This window comes from Apis laboriosa, unplaced genomic scaffold, assembly GCF_014066325.1.
Source record: "Apis laboriosa isolate Shangri-la unplaced genomic scaffold, ASM1406632v1 scaffold4_cov146, whole genome shotgun sequence".
NCBI lineage: Eukaryota > Metazoa > Arthropoda > Insecta > Hymenoptera > Apidae > Apis > Apis laboriosa.
In genome coordinates this window covers 3042652-3061099 of record NW_025223501.1, presented here as the reverse complement: position 1 = coordinate 3061099, position 18448 = coordinate 3042652, and the positions used below count along the sequence as shown (strand labels likewise).

The window sequence follows — 18448 nt, the reverse complement described above, 5'->3', positions numbered from 1 at the left end:
TTTTTGTTTTTTTTTTTTTTTGGCAAATTCGATGCTGTTGCGTCGATTTCGACGAATCAATTCACATTAACAACAATTTGATACTAATTCGAATTACGGTAATTACGTAATCTATTTGAAAAATGTTGATTTTATGCACGTTTTTTTTTTTTTTTTTTTTTTTGGCAAATTCGTTGCTGTTGCGTTTCTCAAATTGCACTGGCAAAAATGCATGCAGAGTGTTGGTCGGAATTCGAGTTTAATTTCACTGCAGCTTTAATTTTACACTAGACACGATAAAAGCCTCGAGCCATCCAATAAACCTGGTTGATAGAATGATTACTTTCGAGAGTCTGAATTCCTTCGTATAATACCGGTATAATACCGGTTACTCGTTCATTATGTGCATATAATATCACGAATACATTGTATTATCTCTTGTTTACTGAAGCTTCAATGCTAATAAATCCTCGCGAGAATCCAACTGAAGTACTAATTCATGTAGATATTTATTAAGGGGAAAAAAAAAAAAAAAAGAGTAGAGATAATGTCAGTCATTTAATTATGAATAATTGTGGTTACCTTTAAAGTAATTTCTTTGGCTAAATTCACTTTAGAAAATGCAGAAGAAATTTTTATTACATCTGAATGTTATCAAGGTTAGCTTGATGTAATTCAATAGTTTCTTTGAAAAGGAATGTTTAATGAAAGGAAATTTTCAATATTTGTAAGGTTATCTTTTACTAGAAAGATTTTTAGAAGAAAAGTATAAATTAAATCAAGAGAGTGTCATAAAATTGGCTCTAAAAACAGTACAGTGTAGTGCATAACTATCCAAGAGCATTAGTGCAGAGATAGTCATATTCAAGGATCATATTAAAGATATACAATTCCAGTTATACAAAGCATTGAATCACTTTCTTGCTTTAAAAAAAATTGACAATGGATGGATGTAAATGATAATTACAGAGATGCTAAAGCAAATATCTTGTGCAGTAGTTCAGAATTAATTTAATAATTAAAAGGAAACGACAGAGGGTGTAAAGATAAAACGTTGCTATTAGTGGTTGTAATGGAAGGGTGTGATTTCACCCTTGTAAAACATCTTTTCCTTAAGTACCAGTTTAGAATTTTATTAAAATGAAACTATTACTTTTACTATTACTCCAATTTGAGGTTTCTACTGCTTGTACCAGGGTGCAAGGTAATAAAAAGTTATGGGAATTTTTTCTGTTTGGTTTAATGGAATACCTTGCATTCAGGTTAATTGAACGAGTTTTGCTAACTAGAATTGATAAGCATCGTAGATCTTGGTACAATAGAATAAGAATTGTAGAAGACTTCACAATTCAGTTCCAATTATTAATTATTGGTAAAGCTTATGTCACTGACTTTAATCAGTCAAACAGTTGAAAAGTAATAATGCAGTAAAAAAGTAATAATTTGGATTAGATGAGATATAGAAATTATGGGAAATATCATTTATTAAACAAGGATAAGAGAAATACCATTGGACAAACAATCTTTCCTTTCATCATCAAAACAAGTGAGATTTTCAATCAACTAACTTTCTGCTAACAAACAAGTCAGCTTAAGAATTGTTTTTATTTTACAAAAAGTGATGAAGAAAGCATTGATAAAGCAAATACTAGAATAGACCACCACTGCCTGTTATTGATATGTTGAGAACAATAGGTTTATGATGAAAACAAACGGATTAAGTAAAGTTTTCGAGTAAAACAGAACTGTCTCTTGAGAAAAAGAAAATATTAGAAAAAAAAAAAAAAAAACGTATAAATCATAAAATGAAACAATCGATTTTAAGAATAGAGTTTCTGACTGGAACGGAATAATTCCTTGTCAGACAAGTGAAATAGAAACGGTTAGGCAAGTAGATTAAGGAACAAACATGGTCGGACAACTGGAACATAAATCACACTTGGTTAGACAAGTGGAGTAAGGGCCATATATATATATATAGAGTTAGACAAATGAAACAGCATTTATACGTTGAATCAAATGATATCCAGTTTGCATAAGTAATATGGATCAATTATAGAGAAGCAAGTGGAGCATTTCAAGCTTTATCTTGCAAGTATCTGAAGACGCTTTGGCTTTATTAATAGCACGTGGTAGAATAAAGGGCAAAGAAGAGTAACGTAATCTCTAAGAGGAAATTGGATCCTTATAAGAGAGAGAAATATACAAATTGCAAGCTTCATGCAACATTTCCACGAAGAAAAAGAAAAAGAAAAGGTTAACTCATGCAAATTTATCGGATAATAAATAAACGTTTTTCGATTAATTCTTAAGTTTTCCACTCCTTCGAAAGAATATTCTTTTCAACAATATATTTCTTTCAAAGTGGAATTTCATTTTGCCTGATTAAGTTCTTTAAAACACTGATTTCTTCATCCCCTTTGGGGGATGGGTTAGAGTTTACCTCTTAACCTTAAATTTATTAAGCAACCCAAGAACGTTTATTTATTTCTCGGAGAGAAAGAATGTTCCAGGTTTGGGTTTAAAGTTGAATCAAGATTAGGTTAAGGTTCTTTATGACGACTTCATTTCCTTCGGCTAACGATGCCGTTGGCTTCAAATTAGACTTTTTCTTTTCCAAATTTTGACAGACACTTGGAACAAAATTAAATATCTTATTTATTTTTTTATTTTCAATTTTTTTTTATACACAAATCGTTCATAAGATACGATTATATTTTTGGTTAGATCGTACTCGATTTAATAGATTTTCCAGTTTGAGACCAGACTTCTTTTCACGTATCTTTATATTTATTATATTTATTATATTTATTATATTATATATATATATTTACATTTATTCGAGTCGTCAAACGATTGCACGAATTAAAATCGGATCGAGTTTTGTTTCACGTCGATAAAAAAGTTAGCCAGGTTTTATATTCAGGTTAGTTTCAAGTTCCAATGTTGCCAACATTGCCAATGTTTCCACTACATTTACCGACTGAGTTATTAAAAATTTGCATTATATACAGGCGATAAAATATTAAATCTTTCCTTTTCCATCTTAGTTCGTCCATCACCTAGAGAGAGAGAGAGAGAGAGAGAGAGAGAGAGAGAGAGAGAGAGAGAGAGAGTGGAGTGGCCGATTAATAAATGAAATCATATCTGGCTGCGAACTTTTAATTAAACATTGAGGAGAGGAGGTGAAGCGAACGGAGGTGAAGTTTCGAAGGAGCAGTAAGGCAACTCTCACGTGCAACACGCGATTACTTTTTTTTTTCTTTTTTTTTTTCGTTTCTTTTTTCTTTCTTTTCACTCGAATCGCGGATATATGCAAACTTATTATCGAGCAACTTGTAATCGTCACTTATGACCTCACTTGCGATTCCACGCGAGCACAATATCCCCGAGATCTCTGGTCTAAGTTGCTCCATTTGCATGACGATCTCATTTTCGAGTTTATACCCTCAAGATTTCTCTTCCCTCTTTTACGAGCGGTATTCTCTCTCTCTCTCGCTCTCTCTGTCTGTTTGTCTGTGTGTCTCCGTCTCTCTTCGCTTTTGGAGAAAAAGAGAAGGGGGATGGCTGCTTTGATGATACTTGTTTTTTTTCCCGAAGATTTGTATTCGAGCAGAGTTGAAAAACAAAAGTTAGAAACACGATGATGGGAATAAAGGAAGTTGTTTGAAAATCTCTAGTGGAAAATATATGCCCTTGGAAAAATTGGAAAAATTGGAAGAACGAGTGTTCAGCAATATTTATTACTTAATAATTTATTACTTGTTGATAAAGACAGGCGGAAAATTTAGAGAGACTCGCAGAGGACAATTGGAGGCTTGACTTTCATTTTGCCATACTGATTTCAAAATAAAAAAGGATATTTTTATAAGAGTAATGGGTGATGATCACTTTAGAATTTTCTCACTATAATTTCTCACTATATTAATTCTTTTCATAAGAAATAAATAAATGAGCCAAGATTTTTACAAATGGCTCAACATTGTCAAAATGAATAATGTAATTACACATTTTTAAATGATCTGACTATGGGATATTTGGAAAAGATTGCCTCGTACCTCTTTGGCATTGTCACTTGATAATTAAAAAAAAAAAAAAATACAGAATTCTCCATCTTCAGCATAGAAAGAAAATCTCTAAACTCTTAACTTGAAGTGAAGAATATTTCTGAACAAAATATTCAAAATTAATATTATAGATAAAGGTATTGCTAATTATTTCTTGGGATATGGAAATTGGTGGAGTTGAAATTTTCGAATTAAATGAATAGAGAAACACGTTCACTCGCAGGCAGGGGGCGCCCCTGAAGGTTAGCCAGGCGAAAAATCTGAGATTTCGCGACAAGGGGAGATGATTCACGACAGATTTACGACGATTTTCGACGATTGTCTCTCCCCCCTTCCCCCCCCCTCTTATCGGGGAATACGAGCACCTTAGTTGGCTTACACGATTCCGGGAAAAGCCGTGGGAAAATCGGCAACTGACGCTACGTAATCGGGCTAGTGAAATCGATACGGGCAGACCTTCCTTGTCTTTCTCGCTTCTGATTCTTTATTATTGAAACGTTGATCTCTGGAGAAAATAGATATTCGCCAGGAATGTGATGTTTCTTTTTTTCTTCTTACATTGTTACTGACAGTGTGACACAGTTTTATCATTCTTTCAAAGTCAGATCAATTTATTTAGCTTAATTAGGCTCGAATAGAAGAATCAAGTTTGTTCAAGTTTGACGAACGAATTGGTCAGGAAGGATAAAAAAATTCGTTGAAATTGGATTTTAAAATATTTATTATATTAGCAGGGAATAAGAAATGAACGAAGAAGAGAATTTATATTTAATGAAGGAAATAGGAGTAAACTATGTTACATAGATGTTACATTTATTTCTAAAGAATTATTCACTTTTATTTCTAAAGAATATTAATTTATTTAGCTTAATATTAGCTTAATAAAGGGTTGAATAGAAGAATCAAGTGGAGAACGAATTCGATTTTGATGAATTGGTCAGGAAGGATAAAAAAATTCGTTGAAATTGGATTTTAAAGTATTTATTATATTAGCAGAGAATAGGTTGTGAAATGAATGAAGAAGAGAATTTATATTTAATAAAGAAAATAGGAGTAAACTATGTTACATAGATGTTACATGAATTTTATTTCTAAAGAATATTAATTTATTTAGCTTAATTAGGCTCGAATAGAAGAATCAAGTTTGTTCAAGTTTGACGAACGAATTGATCAGGAAGGATAAAAAATTCATTAAGGTTTCTTTTTTTTTTTCTTACAATGTCACTGACAGTATGATTTTTATCATTCTTTTAAAGTCAGATCAATTTAATTAGGCTCGAATAGAAGAATCAAGTGGAGAACGAGTTAGATTTTGACGAATCGAATGGATCAGGAAGGATAAAAAAATTCGTTAAGATTGGATTTAAAAATATTTATCATATATATTCAGGTTGTGAAATGGCTCGACCAAAGGTAACAAGCAAGAAGAGAATTTATATTTAATAAAGGAAATAGGGATAAACTGTGTTACATAGACGTGTGACTTTTATTTCTAAAGGATCTTCATTTATTTAGCTTAATTGGCTCGAATGGAAGAATTGTGGAGAACGAATTGGTCAGAAAGGATAAAAAAATTTGTTAAAATTGGATTTCCAAATATTTATTATATCATCAGGTTGTGAAATGGATGAGGAAAAGAATATATTTAATAAAGGAAATGAGAAACTATGTTACATAGACCGTGGATCGTGTCGATTTGTTCCACTATTCTGACCTCACTATGTCGCTAAAAAAGGAGCACAGACAGAAAACAGAATCGAAACAGCGATCGCGTGACATTCCACGCATAAATATATACAAGCTACGAATCGTAACTTTATATATATTTACTTTTAATATATATATATTATCACATTAAAAGTGTCAATATTGTTAAACGTTAATTTAAATTTAAATTTTTTGATTCTGACAAAACAAAACAATCTTCCATCCCCTTGTATGTTATTTCATATTACATATACATATTCAAATTTCTCATGAATACAGAATAATTTACCATACTCACGAAGATTACTCATCAACATTTTCAACAAATCGTTCATCTATCTGTTTAGCAAACATCTTCCCTCGTGTACCTTCGCCCTCCCCTCCCCCTACTTCGAAACTTCCACAGCGAAAACGAACGTTCGAATTTCCGTTCCATTCAATTCCAAAATTTTACCCCCGTTCAATGCTCGAATTCCCCGCGAAATTATGCGAGAATATTACAAAGAACGCTCCTCCTCCCCTCCTCCTTCCTCCCCCTTTCCACGTGAAAACAATCGAAACTTGTCGATCACGAGGAGGAAGCAGCAACAGCAACAGCAGCAGCAGCTTTTATTTAAATTTTTTAATTTTCGTTTCGATCGATCACGCCTCGCTTCCTCCTAATAATTTCCATTCTATCTCTCTTCGTTAATAAAAATCTCGCCACGAGATCTTTTCGAGTTTCGAAAACTTTGGAAACGGAATAATCGAGCGCGAAAAAGCGAAGTGAAAAAAGAGAAATAGGGGAGGGAGGGTTTGTCTTGTAACGAACGAGAAAGAGGAGGCTTATCCGTTTTAAACCGTTCCGAATCCGTGTCGTATGCAAACGACGTTTGTTGTAGTTGTGCGGCTGGAAAAAGGGAGGGGGAGAGTTTAATTTCCATCTTCTCCTCCTCCTCCTCTCGTTCTCTCGACCTGCGTGCTAATTTATACGCGGCCTCGATCGCGAAATAATTGCCAGTTCTGCTCTCTCCAACTCTTTTCGCGAATGGAGGATTTAGGGGACGAGAAAAGGAAGTGGGGAAAGGGAAGGAAGAATCGTGGAATGTTGGATAAGGATTGTTCTTTGAAAAGGATCTTAAAAAATAGAGAGATAAATTATGGTAGAATTATATAATTATTATTATGTATTATATGGTAGAATTATATAATTATATAAATTATGGTAAAATTATAGAATTGTAGATGGCTATTCATTGTGCAGATATTTTTTTTAATATGAGTCAAACGATGGTGTAAATTTTATCATTTATCGTCTAGCGCGAAGAAACTACGTCCGAATCAAATGAAAGAAGTGGAACGAGCTTTTTTTAAAGGCCAATAAGAATAAGAAGTATTATTGTCGTAGGATAAGTGAAGTGGGTCGGTCACAAGTCGGTCTAATTAAAGGAATTCGAGTTAAATAATCTTTCCGATCAAATTGGCGAAATAATATTTCTACCGGTCGGTTAAGTAGAATAGTTTATATTTACATTATCGATAGATTCATAATCTAACATAACCTCTCTTTAAACGAGCGATACGATCTTGTTTTAGAATCACGTTTTAATTTAAAAAAAAAAAAAAAATAAAATAAAATTCATATTCAATAACAATTTATCACTGTTACCATTGCAACAACAATCCACGACAAATCTATTTCACAAAGGATTAAACAAATTGCGAACTTTTGAAAAAAAAAGTTGAAACGTGACGTATCACACGTTCTCTATTTCTTTCTCTCTTTCTCTCTCTCTCTCTCTCTATATATATATATATATTTATCCTCGACGAGCAAACACAAGTGTCGAAATTTCGTAATAAAATATTGGCATAATAAAATTATGCGTACGCATGAACTTTCGTCAAACTATTTGTCAATCGATCGGGGAAAATTTTCGAGGCCTGGAAAGCGGGAGAGCGAGGCAAATTCAAATTTCTGTTTCGCGTTTCACGTAAGTGGCTGCGAGGCCCATTATCGGGTAGAAGTTTAACGGTTCGTACACCGATTGGCGGTTTCCCTGGACGATGCGAATTAATATACAACGTACTCGATACCTGGCTTCCCGTAACCCTTGCTTCATCGTGTATATGTGTGTGTACCGCGGTTCCACGTTTCAATCGATCCCTCGTTCGCGGGAATTACGAACATCGACGATTTTCCGCAACATAATACCCGAAATCCGATACCAAGCATCTCGAAAACGGGGGAGGGGGTATATACGACATATGTCGTTTGTAACAAAAGATGGGGGGAGGGGAAAAAAAGGAATTCGTTTTATCGTGAAATTTTACGAATAAAAAGATGTAGGAAGGCGAAACGTAAGATGGATCACTTTCATAATTGCTTTTTCTTTCTTTTGGAAGCAAAGGTGTCCTCGTTGTTAATGATATGATGATAGTTTCTTTTTTCACTTGTACACTCTGAAATTGACGATAAATTTAATTTAAATCTTAAGTTAATTATCTTTACTTTCGAGAATTTAATTTCGAGAATGATATTTTGAAGTTGATAATAGATTGAACGAATGAAATATTTGTTGTCTTTGATTATAAGTTATCAAGTTGAAAATATTGAAAAGATATATTTCGCGTTGATTGAAAGTTCATTAAGTTGTATTGTTTTTTTTTTTTGAGAAAATCTAAACATTTTGTTTCAGAAGATTTTTGTTTTAAATTTATATTTTTAATAATTTTCTTTCGATCAATGTGAAATTGATTTGAAACAATTAAAAGAAAAAAGAAACCATCGATAATGTTATTTCTAATCAAAAAGAATTTTTATTTCTGGTTTCTGATTACAAAAATAAATTATCAAAATTTTCATCTTCGATAATGGTTATTCTTAAAAAAAATTCTTTTACCAATAATTATTATTTATAATGAGAGAGATATTGGCTTCTCAATTTATAATTAAAATATTTGAAAATTGATATCGCCTCGTTTCTTTTTTGTTCAAGAATGTTTAGGAATTAATTGGTATATCTTTTAACTTTTAATGATATCTTTATAGAAAAAAATATATAAATATAAATTCGTGTAAAAGATTACAATTTTATGATGGAGAAAATATATCTTCGACGAATTTATCTTTATCGTCGCTAGATGTCTCATTCCTTGCCACCTTTCCCGCAAGTGAAGTATACTCCTCGTTTCTTTAAAGTTCCAAACCTATATTGCCAAATGTCATAACTTTCATCTTTATTTTCCACTTTCGCGTATCTTTACAACTTTTCCAGTTGCTCCATACATTCGCCATTGAGGCTGAAGCAACAACCGGCAAACGATCACTTTTAAACGAACCGATAAAATTCATACATTCTCTTCGAAAAAATCAATCGTGTGTGCGCATCGATAATATTATATCCGATGTATGTATATAACAGTCGATCTCGCCATAGAGTTCGAATTTTTCCTTCGACCTTTTCCTAAAAAGAAATTTTCTCTATATTATTCGAAATGATGAATACGGGGGGGAGGATAATGTAAGTGAATAGCAGATGGCTTCTTCGCCAATCCGTAGCAGCATAATTCTATCGAGGAAAACCGTTCCATGGCTCGGTTAATGCGACGTTAACGATCGCATTTTTCATCGCGCGCACACATACACAGGATTGCTCCTCGCATCCTTCGGACCGGAAGTCAAAAGGTAAAGTTGGAGGGGAGGGGGGAAGTTAATGTTTACGACGGTGAAAGATCGTAAATCTTCCACGTTTGATTTATATTGTCATGGAAATGGGAGACGAACTGGATGTCCTCGATGGTACGAGTCCGATTTACGGTCCCACCATTACGGTTTTCATTGTTACGGTTAAAATATTGCTAATCGAACACGCGAGAGTGTCGCGAGCACGGTTTTCAATTTGTAATTCGTGTTTGGAAAGTTCAGGGTTATCGGGGTGTTGTTGTGTCATTGTCGAAATGCAAAGTATTTTGTGGCCATATTTTTGTTGCGTTTGTAAATAATGATGAAAGTTTCGATTTTAACATAATTTGAGATTTTTTTTTTGATATTGTGATTCGAAAAATCTAATTTTTATATAAACAAATCCGAGACATTATCTTTGAAATAGAAAACTAATCTGATAGCAAAAGTAATATAATTGCCACTGAAAAATCAATAAAGAATAGATATAAGACGCGTTATTGAGAATAAAATTATTTAGAAAGTATATTAAAATTGCAACTAAATTCGAGATTCCTTAAAACTATAAACTTTTCCTTGTTAAAAAGTTACTTTTTGGCGAAAGAGTACCATCTCAATTTCTAACTTTAGTCGTTTGAAGTTAATTCGAACGTTTTAAATGTGCATAGCAGATAGAGCGAAGGATAGGTCGATTATTGGACAGACAAGTAGTATAAATCAACCGCTAGTCAGTCAAGGTAAATAGGAGGTTACTGATCGGACAGATGACAGGGGCAATCGGTCACTGGCAGATAAGGAGTATAAGTAAATTATTGGTCGAAACGGGTCATCAGACCAGAGAAATAGGTCGGTTATTAATCAAATAAACTAACTATCGGTTACTTATCGGTCAAGGAGAGTGGGTAAATTATTGGAGAGGCATAGGCCAGTAACTAATCAAACATGATAAATAAATAAATAATTGGCCAATCAGACTAATGAAATATTATAGTTATTATATTGATCCTGTTTTGTAAAATTTCCTCGATAGATAGATAAATTTATTATTGGTATTATCGGTATATTGGTTGAATTCAAAGATTGGGCATTAAAAATTGTTCAAAAAGTAACTAATTAAAAATTTCGATAAGTTAATTTAAATAATTACTTATTTACTCGAATAACATTTAATTATTATTTATATACCATTTTTAACATTATATATCAATAGCATCTAACCAATTTCATCTTTAGTCCATTCATCAACTTTAATTATATCTGAAATTTATTTATTAATAAGTAAAATAAATTTAATTTTAATTGATTATAAATCATTGATATTTATTTCTTTTAATAAGAAATATTTTTTTCTATAATTATTATTAATAGAATTAGATGTATAAATTTAAGAGAATTATTAATAAACCTTTTTATTTAATAATTTTATTTTTAATTTCTCTCTCTCTCTCTACACATATATTGATTTTAAGCCCTAATAAATCCATTATTTTAAGATGGGATGGATTGGAATTAATTTCTTATTGTTCAATAATTTATTATATAAAAGTAAAATCTTTTTTTATCATAGATAATAATTATTATTTTAAATCGTGATTCGTGATTTATTAATAATAACATTGTCGTATGACATATTATTTTGAAAGGTGAAATTTAATTTTTTATAAAATAAATGAATTCATAATATTTTTTTTTTTATCAATAATAATACCTTTTACTCGTTCGCCATTATTTTATTTTTGATCAATAAATTATCGAAATAACTCCAATTAACTATTACATTTTCCTCATCATCCTTTGAATTGAATTTTTTCTTTCCTTAGCAGCACCGTTTTCTTCCAGGAAAAATTCTTCCTGTAAATAATTAAATACAGTGTGCAATAACGATCCAACTGCTTTAATAATGGCTCTGTCCGAGCCAGTTTCTTCTCTCTCTCTCTTTCTCTCTCTTTCTCTCTCTCTGGAACAAAACAATCGTTCTTTATTATTTTTCTGCGATTTCAGCTGGAGGTGGTCCACGGTGGTCCGAAACAGGATCGTGCATCTTCACTCAGTTATTCAGGTTTTTTTTTTTTTTTTTATTACGCCTTTTTCCCCTCGCCAAGAGAATATTTATACCGTCAGACGCGCGTGGCAAGCAATCCTCTTTTGTTATTCTCCCTTCCTCTGGAAACGTTCCGCCAACACGGTGAATTTAACTTCACAAACTCGAGCTCCAAGGATTAGAAGACGCTCCCGTTGAACGAAACGGTTGATTAATCGTTAATTGCAGCTTATCTTTTTCCGTTGAAAAACGAATTACCGGGATTATTTCACCTTCATGGCGATTCACAATCGCGCGATAAAACATGATCTGTAATCGATCGAAAATTTTTCAATTAATCTTGTCTTTTTATTAATTTTTCGCATTGTCATAAATAATAATAATAAATAATTCCTCTTCGATTCTTTCGATATATTTGTCACAAAGTTAGATAAAGTTAGACACGATTTTCAATTCGTGTATTTCTCGAGGATTAATAATTATTATAATAATGTTCTCTAATAAGCTGTAATTATGGCAAGTACTTAAGGTCTTCGAACTTAGTTACTTAGAGCTACGAAATCTCTTAATTTTGTTTAATTATTCAAATCGAGAAATCGCATTTCCATTTTCTCTTCTATCTCCATCCCTCTCGAAATTGGAATTTCCACGGAGCACAAAAGGCCAATTTCCCTTGGCATTCGTTCAATGTCTCAAAGAGTTTCGAGCTATGCTCCAACTCTTTCTTTTCGAATAATTTTTGATATTATCGAGCAATTTTCCAAAAAGTAGCTTTTTTCCCTTCTTCATCATTATCATCGACATCTCTGCTTTTTATTTAATTTTTTCTCCTCCCTTCTCGATAGCAATTTCGAATATTTTCCAAAAAGTAGTATTTTTTCTTTTTCATCATTTCCATCGATATCTCTGCTTTTTTGTTTTTTTTTATTTAATTTTTTCTCCTTCCTTCTCGATATCAATTTCGAATATTTTTCAAAAAGTAGTATTTTTTCTTCTTCATCATTCTCATCGATATCTCCATTTCTTCGTTTTTTTTATTAAAAATTTCCCTCCCTCCTCGATAGCAATTTCGAATATTTTCCAAAAAGCACTTTTTTTTTTCTTCATCTTTCTCATCGATATCTCTGCTTTTTTTTATTTAATTTTTTCTTCCTCTCATCGATAACAATTTCGAATATTTTCCAAAAAATAATATTTTTCCTTCTTCATCATTCTCATCGATATCTTTGCTTCTTCATTTTTTAATTAATTTTTCCCCCTCTTCCTCGACAGCAATTTCGAAATATATTTGGAATATTCGTCTATATCTCGATATTTTCCCCCCCAAATTCATTATCTTCTTCCGTTCGCTGGATCCATTATTAATTCCTCTATTTCCATCTTTCTCCAATGCTAATCGGATAATCGAATTTCACGTATACAATTACGTATACCTATTCCACCGATATCGTAGTTAATCGACTCGAGTTCTTTGCCTATATTCAACCACAAATATATATATATGGTATTTAAGGTGTTGCAGTAAGATGGTTGGATATCATAGAATTATCTCGAATAAATCGCATATCGAATCGAGATTGAATATTGTTTGCAGAGGAAGAGGGATATTATTGTATTATTATTTATTCCTCTTCTTCGAACGAAAAAAGTAATCACTTGGATTTGTGATTCTATTAATTCTCACTTGTATAGGACAGACAAGTTTATAATCAATAAACTTATTAGAGTTAATTATTTATTTCCATTGTGAATCCACGAAGCGTGGAGCATATTAAATTATCCTCGTTTATTGAATTGTTATTATTCTAAAAATACTTTAAAAATGAAATTTTAAACAATTCTAAAGGATATTATCTTTTGCTTATCGTTTGTTAATAACAATCTTTATTTATAAAACAAGAAAACTAATCAAAATATAAATAAGAATATATAATATATATATCCTTGTAATATATATATAATATAAATATATAATATATTATATTAATTTATTAATATTAATATTAATATATATTTTATTAATATTAATATATATATATTATTGCACGACTTAATATTTAATATTAAAAATAAAAAATATCATCAAATTCTTTTACGCGTAAAATTATTATTTTTAAGTTTAAAAGTTTAAATTTTGGAAAGAATTGCGAAGATTCTGTGCAACAATTGTGGAGACTCTCTTGTGGAGAATTATTAAAATAAAATATCTGATACCAATACCGTAGCACGAAACATGCATCAATTTACTTCCTTCTGCAAAGTACTTGTTCTGTAGCGACACGCTAATGACAAGACGCAAGTTGCTGTATGGAGCAAGCAATATTCATTACAGCTGCAACAGAGATAGAGTCTCGCCACTTTGATGAAACTATTATTACTCGACGTGAAAGCGCACAAGAGACAACCGATTCCCTATACAAGGTGACCGACTTATCAGGAAGCGATTGTATCCTAAACTCAATTAGAAATAATAAAGATATAAATTCATTTCTATCGTTTTTCAAGCAATAGATTCCTATATATATATATATTGCTTACATATAATGCTTATATTATTTAATAGAAATTTTGAAATAAAATGAGCTTGATTCATAAAATTACTTGAAATTACATTACAAAAATTGGAAAAAAATTTACTGTAAAATTATCATTTATTACAGACATATATATAACTATTTGATTACTTTGCTTATTGTTTTATCAAAAGAGCAAATGATATGATATCCATTCTAATATATAATGTTATATTATTTAATAGAAATTTTGAAATAAAATGCGCTTGATTCATAAAATTACTTGAAATTACATTACAAAAATTGTAAAAAAATTTACTGTAAAATTATCATTCATTACAGACATATATATAACTATTTGATTACTTTGCTTATTGTTTTATCAAATGATATCTATTCTAATATATAATGCTATATTATTTGATAGAAATTTTGAAATAAAATGTGATTGAAACGAGCTTGATTCCTTAAATTGAAAAAAAATTACTATTCATTACAAACACATATATATTTTGCTTATTGTTTTATCAAAAGAGCAAATAATATAATATCTATTCTAATATATAATGTTATATTATTTGATATATTATTATATTATATATTATATATATTATTTGATATTGAAATTTTGAAATAAAATGTGATGTGATTGAAACAAGCTTGATTCCTTAATTAAAAAAAATTATTATTAAAAAATTACTTATTGTTTTATCAAAAGAACAAATAATATAATATCTATTTTAATATATAATGCTATATTATTTGATAGAAATTTTGAAATAAAATGATTGAAACGAGCTTGATTTCTTAAAGTTGATACTTGAAATTATATTACAAAAATTGGAAAAAAATTTACTGTAAAATTACCATTCATCATAGACATATATAACTATTTGATTACTTTGCTTGTTTTATATTTGATTGTTTTATCAAAAGAGCAAATGATAGTATCTTTTAGAATTGTTTAAAATTTTATTTTTAAAGTATTTTTAGAACAGGTAGTTCAATAAACGAGGATAATTTAATATGCTCCATGCTTCATGACTTCATTAACAATCAAAAAAATAAATATTAACTCTAATAAGTTTATTGATTGTATCTTCTCTGTCCTATACAGTGAGAATTAATAGAATCACAAATCCAAATAATTCCTATATATATATAATATATCTGTAATTAATATTTTTGAAACGAATGACAATTTCACAGTGAATTTTCAATTTTTATATACAAATTAGATTATACATAGATTAATTTTTACTGCACATGTATTCTTTTGCTCGCTTACGATCGAATACGAATTTTCTCTTAAAATTTCCATTTAAGGCTTTTCGTTCAAATTATTGGCCAAAATTAGAGTCGCTTTTTTTCCCCCCTTTACTAAAGTAAAGTAGATTTCGATTCATCGCGTAACAAATTGACGAAACGATCGATAGATTTATCGCGATTAAAAGGTGATATGGATCCTCCTTCACCGTCCCATTATGTCGGCCATGTCATTTTGATAATCTCGTGTCCCCCCGTCTTTCGCCTAATTATTTCCCTTTGTTCCGTTTCCGCCACGAAACTTTGTTATCGGAACATTCTGACCCATTCGTTCGAAAAAAATTCCACCTCCACTTTAATAAAACTTTGGTTGGTGAATAATAGCATCTTGTTTTTTTTTTTTTTTTTTAGAGCTCGTCGCCTTCGCGTCAAAGACGATTGATATCGAGCGAACAACTTTTGATGAAGTTTCGGCTTTGAAAGGCTTTTCCAATCGATATTATCGGATCGACGAGTGAAAATATAATATTTGAATCAAATATAAAATACCTCGTTTTTTAATTCGAAATAATTCCCTTGTAAAAATTATTGAAAAAATATTATCGGATGAAACGATAATTGCAAAAATTTTTCGATTATCACCTATCTGGCCTAATAAAAGTTGTCGAAAATATACTTACACTTTTTTCTCGAACGAAACTCTTATCTCTTCGATTATTCATTTCAGGGGAACGAGTGGGATAGATATCGACCTACGCAGGCTGGACATAGATCAGTGCCCTCTGCCTCCGGGCTCCACTCAATTGAACATATTCGCAGCCAGTGACAAATGCAAGAAGCGGACTACAGAGGTTGGTATTTCCACGATTCCTGGACATACTTTTTTGTTACAAGAGGAATATATATATAAGATAAATTTCAATATATAATTTATAAATTATATAAATATATAATTTCAATATATATATATAAGATAAGATTCAATGCGAATAATTTTCATGAGATTCCAAATATCATTTGGACACCATTGTAAAAATTTCGAGAATCCATCCATCTTCGATTCGATTCGCGAAAATCGATCGATGATAATTCGTTCGAAAAAAAAAAAAAAAAAAGAAAAGAAAGAAAGAAAATTCGATTATTCCATTGTTTCCATTCCACGACCCGTTTTCTTTATCAACACCTAATTATCGTTCCATTACAGTGCATCGCGATCCCAGGGCTGGGATTCCGTCGTGGAAGCTATCGATGCATCTGCAAACGTGGCTTTTATTATCCCGACATCAAATCCTCCAGTCGATACTACAATGGCACCGTTATCGAGGAAGAATTCGAAAAGTTGATGATGGTGAGTTTTTCGAATGAAACACTTTTCTCAATAATTCAATCTGTGTATTTTTATTCGTTAGTCAAAAAATTACAATTGTTGAAAATTTTATTTGCAAAAAAAAAAAAATCTTTTTGAATTTTCGAAATTCAATCGAACATTCTTCGTTAACGTGATTTATCTGAAAATCTGTAATAAAAAAAAAAAAAGAAAAGAAAAGAAGAGAAAAGAAAATATACAAAGCGAGTTTCAGAAGTGTAAAGTTTTATTCTGGGAAAAGAGAACTTTAAAAACTTTTAGGTTAGTTGTTTAAAAAATAAGAAATATATATATATATTTTTTGCCACCTTTTGCCCAACTCTCTCTCTTTCTCTCTCTCTCTCTCTCTCTCCCTTTCATTCTGTTCAGAGACTGTTCAGTGAGTCAGCCCCTGTACGACTACTATTCGTCCAGCAACATTGAAAGACTTTCACAATTTTATTTCATTTTTACTCCATCCTATTTAATTCTATTGTTGGGATCGTTTCAATTATATATATATATATATATAATGTATAAGTTCAAGTTTCGAAGGAATTAGAGGATATACTTTTGGATCAGATTCTTCAACGATAATTTGTCAATGTCTTACTGGGCAAAACTCGTGTTCTCATAAGCACATCATTACTTCCAGGTCACAGATCATTGTTTCTTACTCGAGGATCTTCAAAAGGACGCTGTTCGAATCGATCTTTAGTTTCTTCACGAGAATTTCTCGTTAAACACTTTTGAATCTTTTTAAACTATGCTTAAATCCTCCCCTCCCCCCTCTGGAAGTCAAAAACTTGACAAACTTCAGAAATGATTCACGAGAAAGAGAGAGAAAGAAAAAAAATTTCTTCTTTCAAGTTCTCGACTTATTTAGGTGTCTAAATGACTTAGAAGTTTGGTCTTGATCTAAGAATTTGAAGAGGGTTAAGGAGTAAAGAAAAGGATTGTCTTAATGGCATAGCATTCAAAGTTCTATCACTGGTAAATAATTATTAAGTTATTCCCATATGTAATCTTGCATCATTTGATAGAAATTTTGTAATAAAATGTGATGGAAACGAGCTTCATTCCTTCCTAAAAATATTTGAAATTACATTAAAAAAAATTGAGAAAAAATTTATCTCAAAATCGTCATTCGTTTCAAGAATATTATAATTATAAACATATACATTACATGAACACCAAAAATTCATAAGCAATTCATCGTTATTTCAGCCTTCGATTTCTTGCACCCAATCAAGAGATTCTGACGAATCAGCATACTCGTACGAGCTATCCAACTTGACCAGATCATCTGCGTTACAATTGTTCGCTCAAGTTATTTTGGGATAGGCTTCCGTTAAATTAGGGTTACCTTTGTATCAGGATATTAGATTCAGGTTGATCTCAATTCCTCCACCTTTTGCCCAACTCTCTCTCTCTCGTTTTCATTCTGTTCAGAAACTGTTCAGTGAGTCAGCCCCTGTACGACTACTATTCGTCCAGCAACATTGAAAGACTTTCACAATTTTATTTCATTTTTACTCCATCCTATTTAATTCTATTGTTGGGATCGTTTCAATTATTATTAAACGCACGGAATGATAGAAAAATAAGCAAAATTGAAAAAAGAAAATGTAATTAATTTTATATATTCTCACAATTGTTTCAATTCTTCAAGAAACGCATTTAGGCAAATATCATGCGCAGGGATATTGGAATGGATGAAACAATTTGAGAGGAGAAATAGGTGTATTTTGTATCAAGGAAAGAAAGAAAAGAAAAAGAAAAAAGAAGTTGATTACCAATCACGTGATTGCACGTGATACAACGTTCTGTTTTTTTTTTTTTTTTTTTTTTTGAGTGAAGTTGCCA

At 31.0% G+C, this 18448-nt stretch overlaps 1 protein-coding gene and 2 long non-coding RNA genes across 3 annotated transcripts in view; 1 reads left to right on the top strand and 2 right to left on the bottom strand.

The window, feature by feature from the left end:
* Positions 1-18448, top strand: part of LOC122717283 (probable G-protein coupled receptor 158) — a 149739-nt gene that overhangs the window by 62979 nt on the left and 68312 nt on the right. The window contains exons 3-4 of the mRNA XM_043941211.1: positions 15965-16088; positions 16442-16585. Coding sequence (XP_043797146.1) covers positions 15965-16088; positions 16442-16585 — 268 coding nt within the window. The remainder of the gene's footprint in view (positions 1-15964; positions 16089-16441; positions 16586-18448) is intronic.
* Positions 1-18448, bottom strand: part of LOC122717288 — a 30572-nt gene that overhangs the window by 6910 nt on the left and 5214 nt on the right. The window contains exon 2 of the long non-coding RNA XR_006347191.1: positions 15918-16116. This is a non-coding gene — a long non-coding RNA (uncharacterized LOC122717288). The remainder of the gene's footprint in view (positions 1-15917; positions 16117-18448) is intronic.
* On the bottom strand, positions 17002-18090 carry LOC122717290. The gene is made up of 3 exons (XR_006347192.1): positions 17949-18090; positions 17769-17888; positions 17002-17668 (listed from the first exon to the last, which is right to left on the bottom strand). It is a non-coding gene; the product is annotated as an uncharacterized LOC122717290 (long non-coding RNA).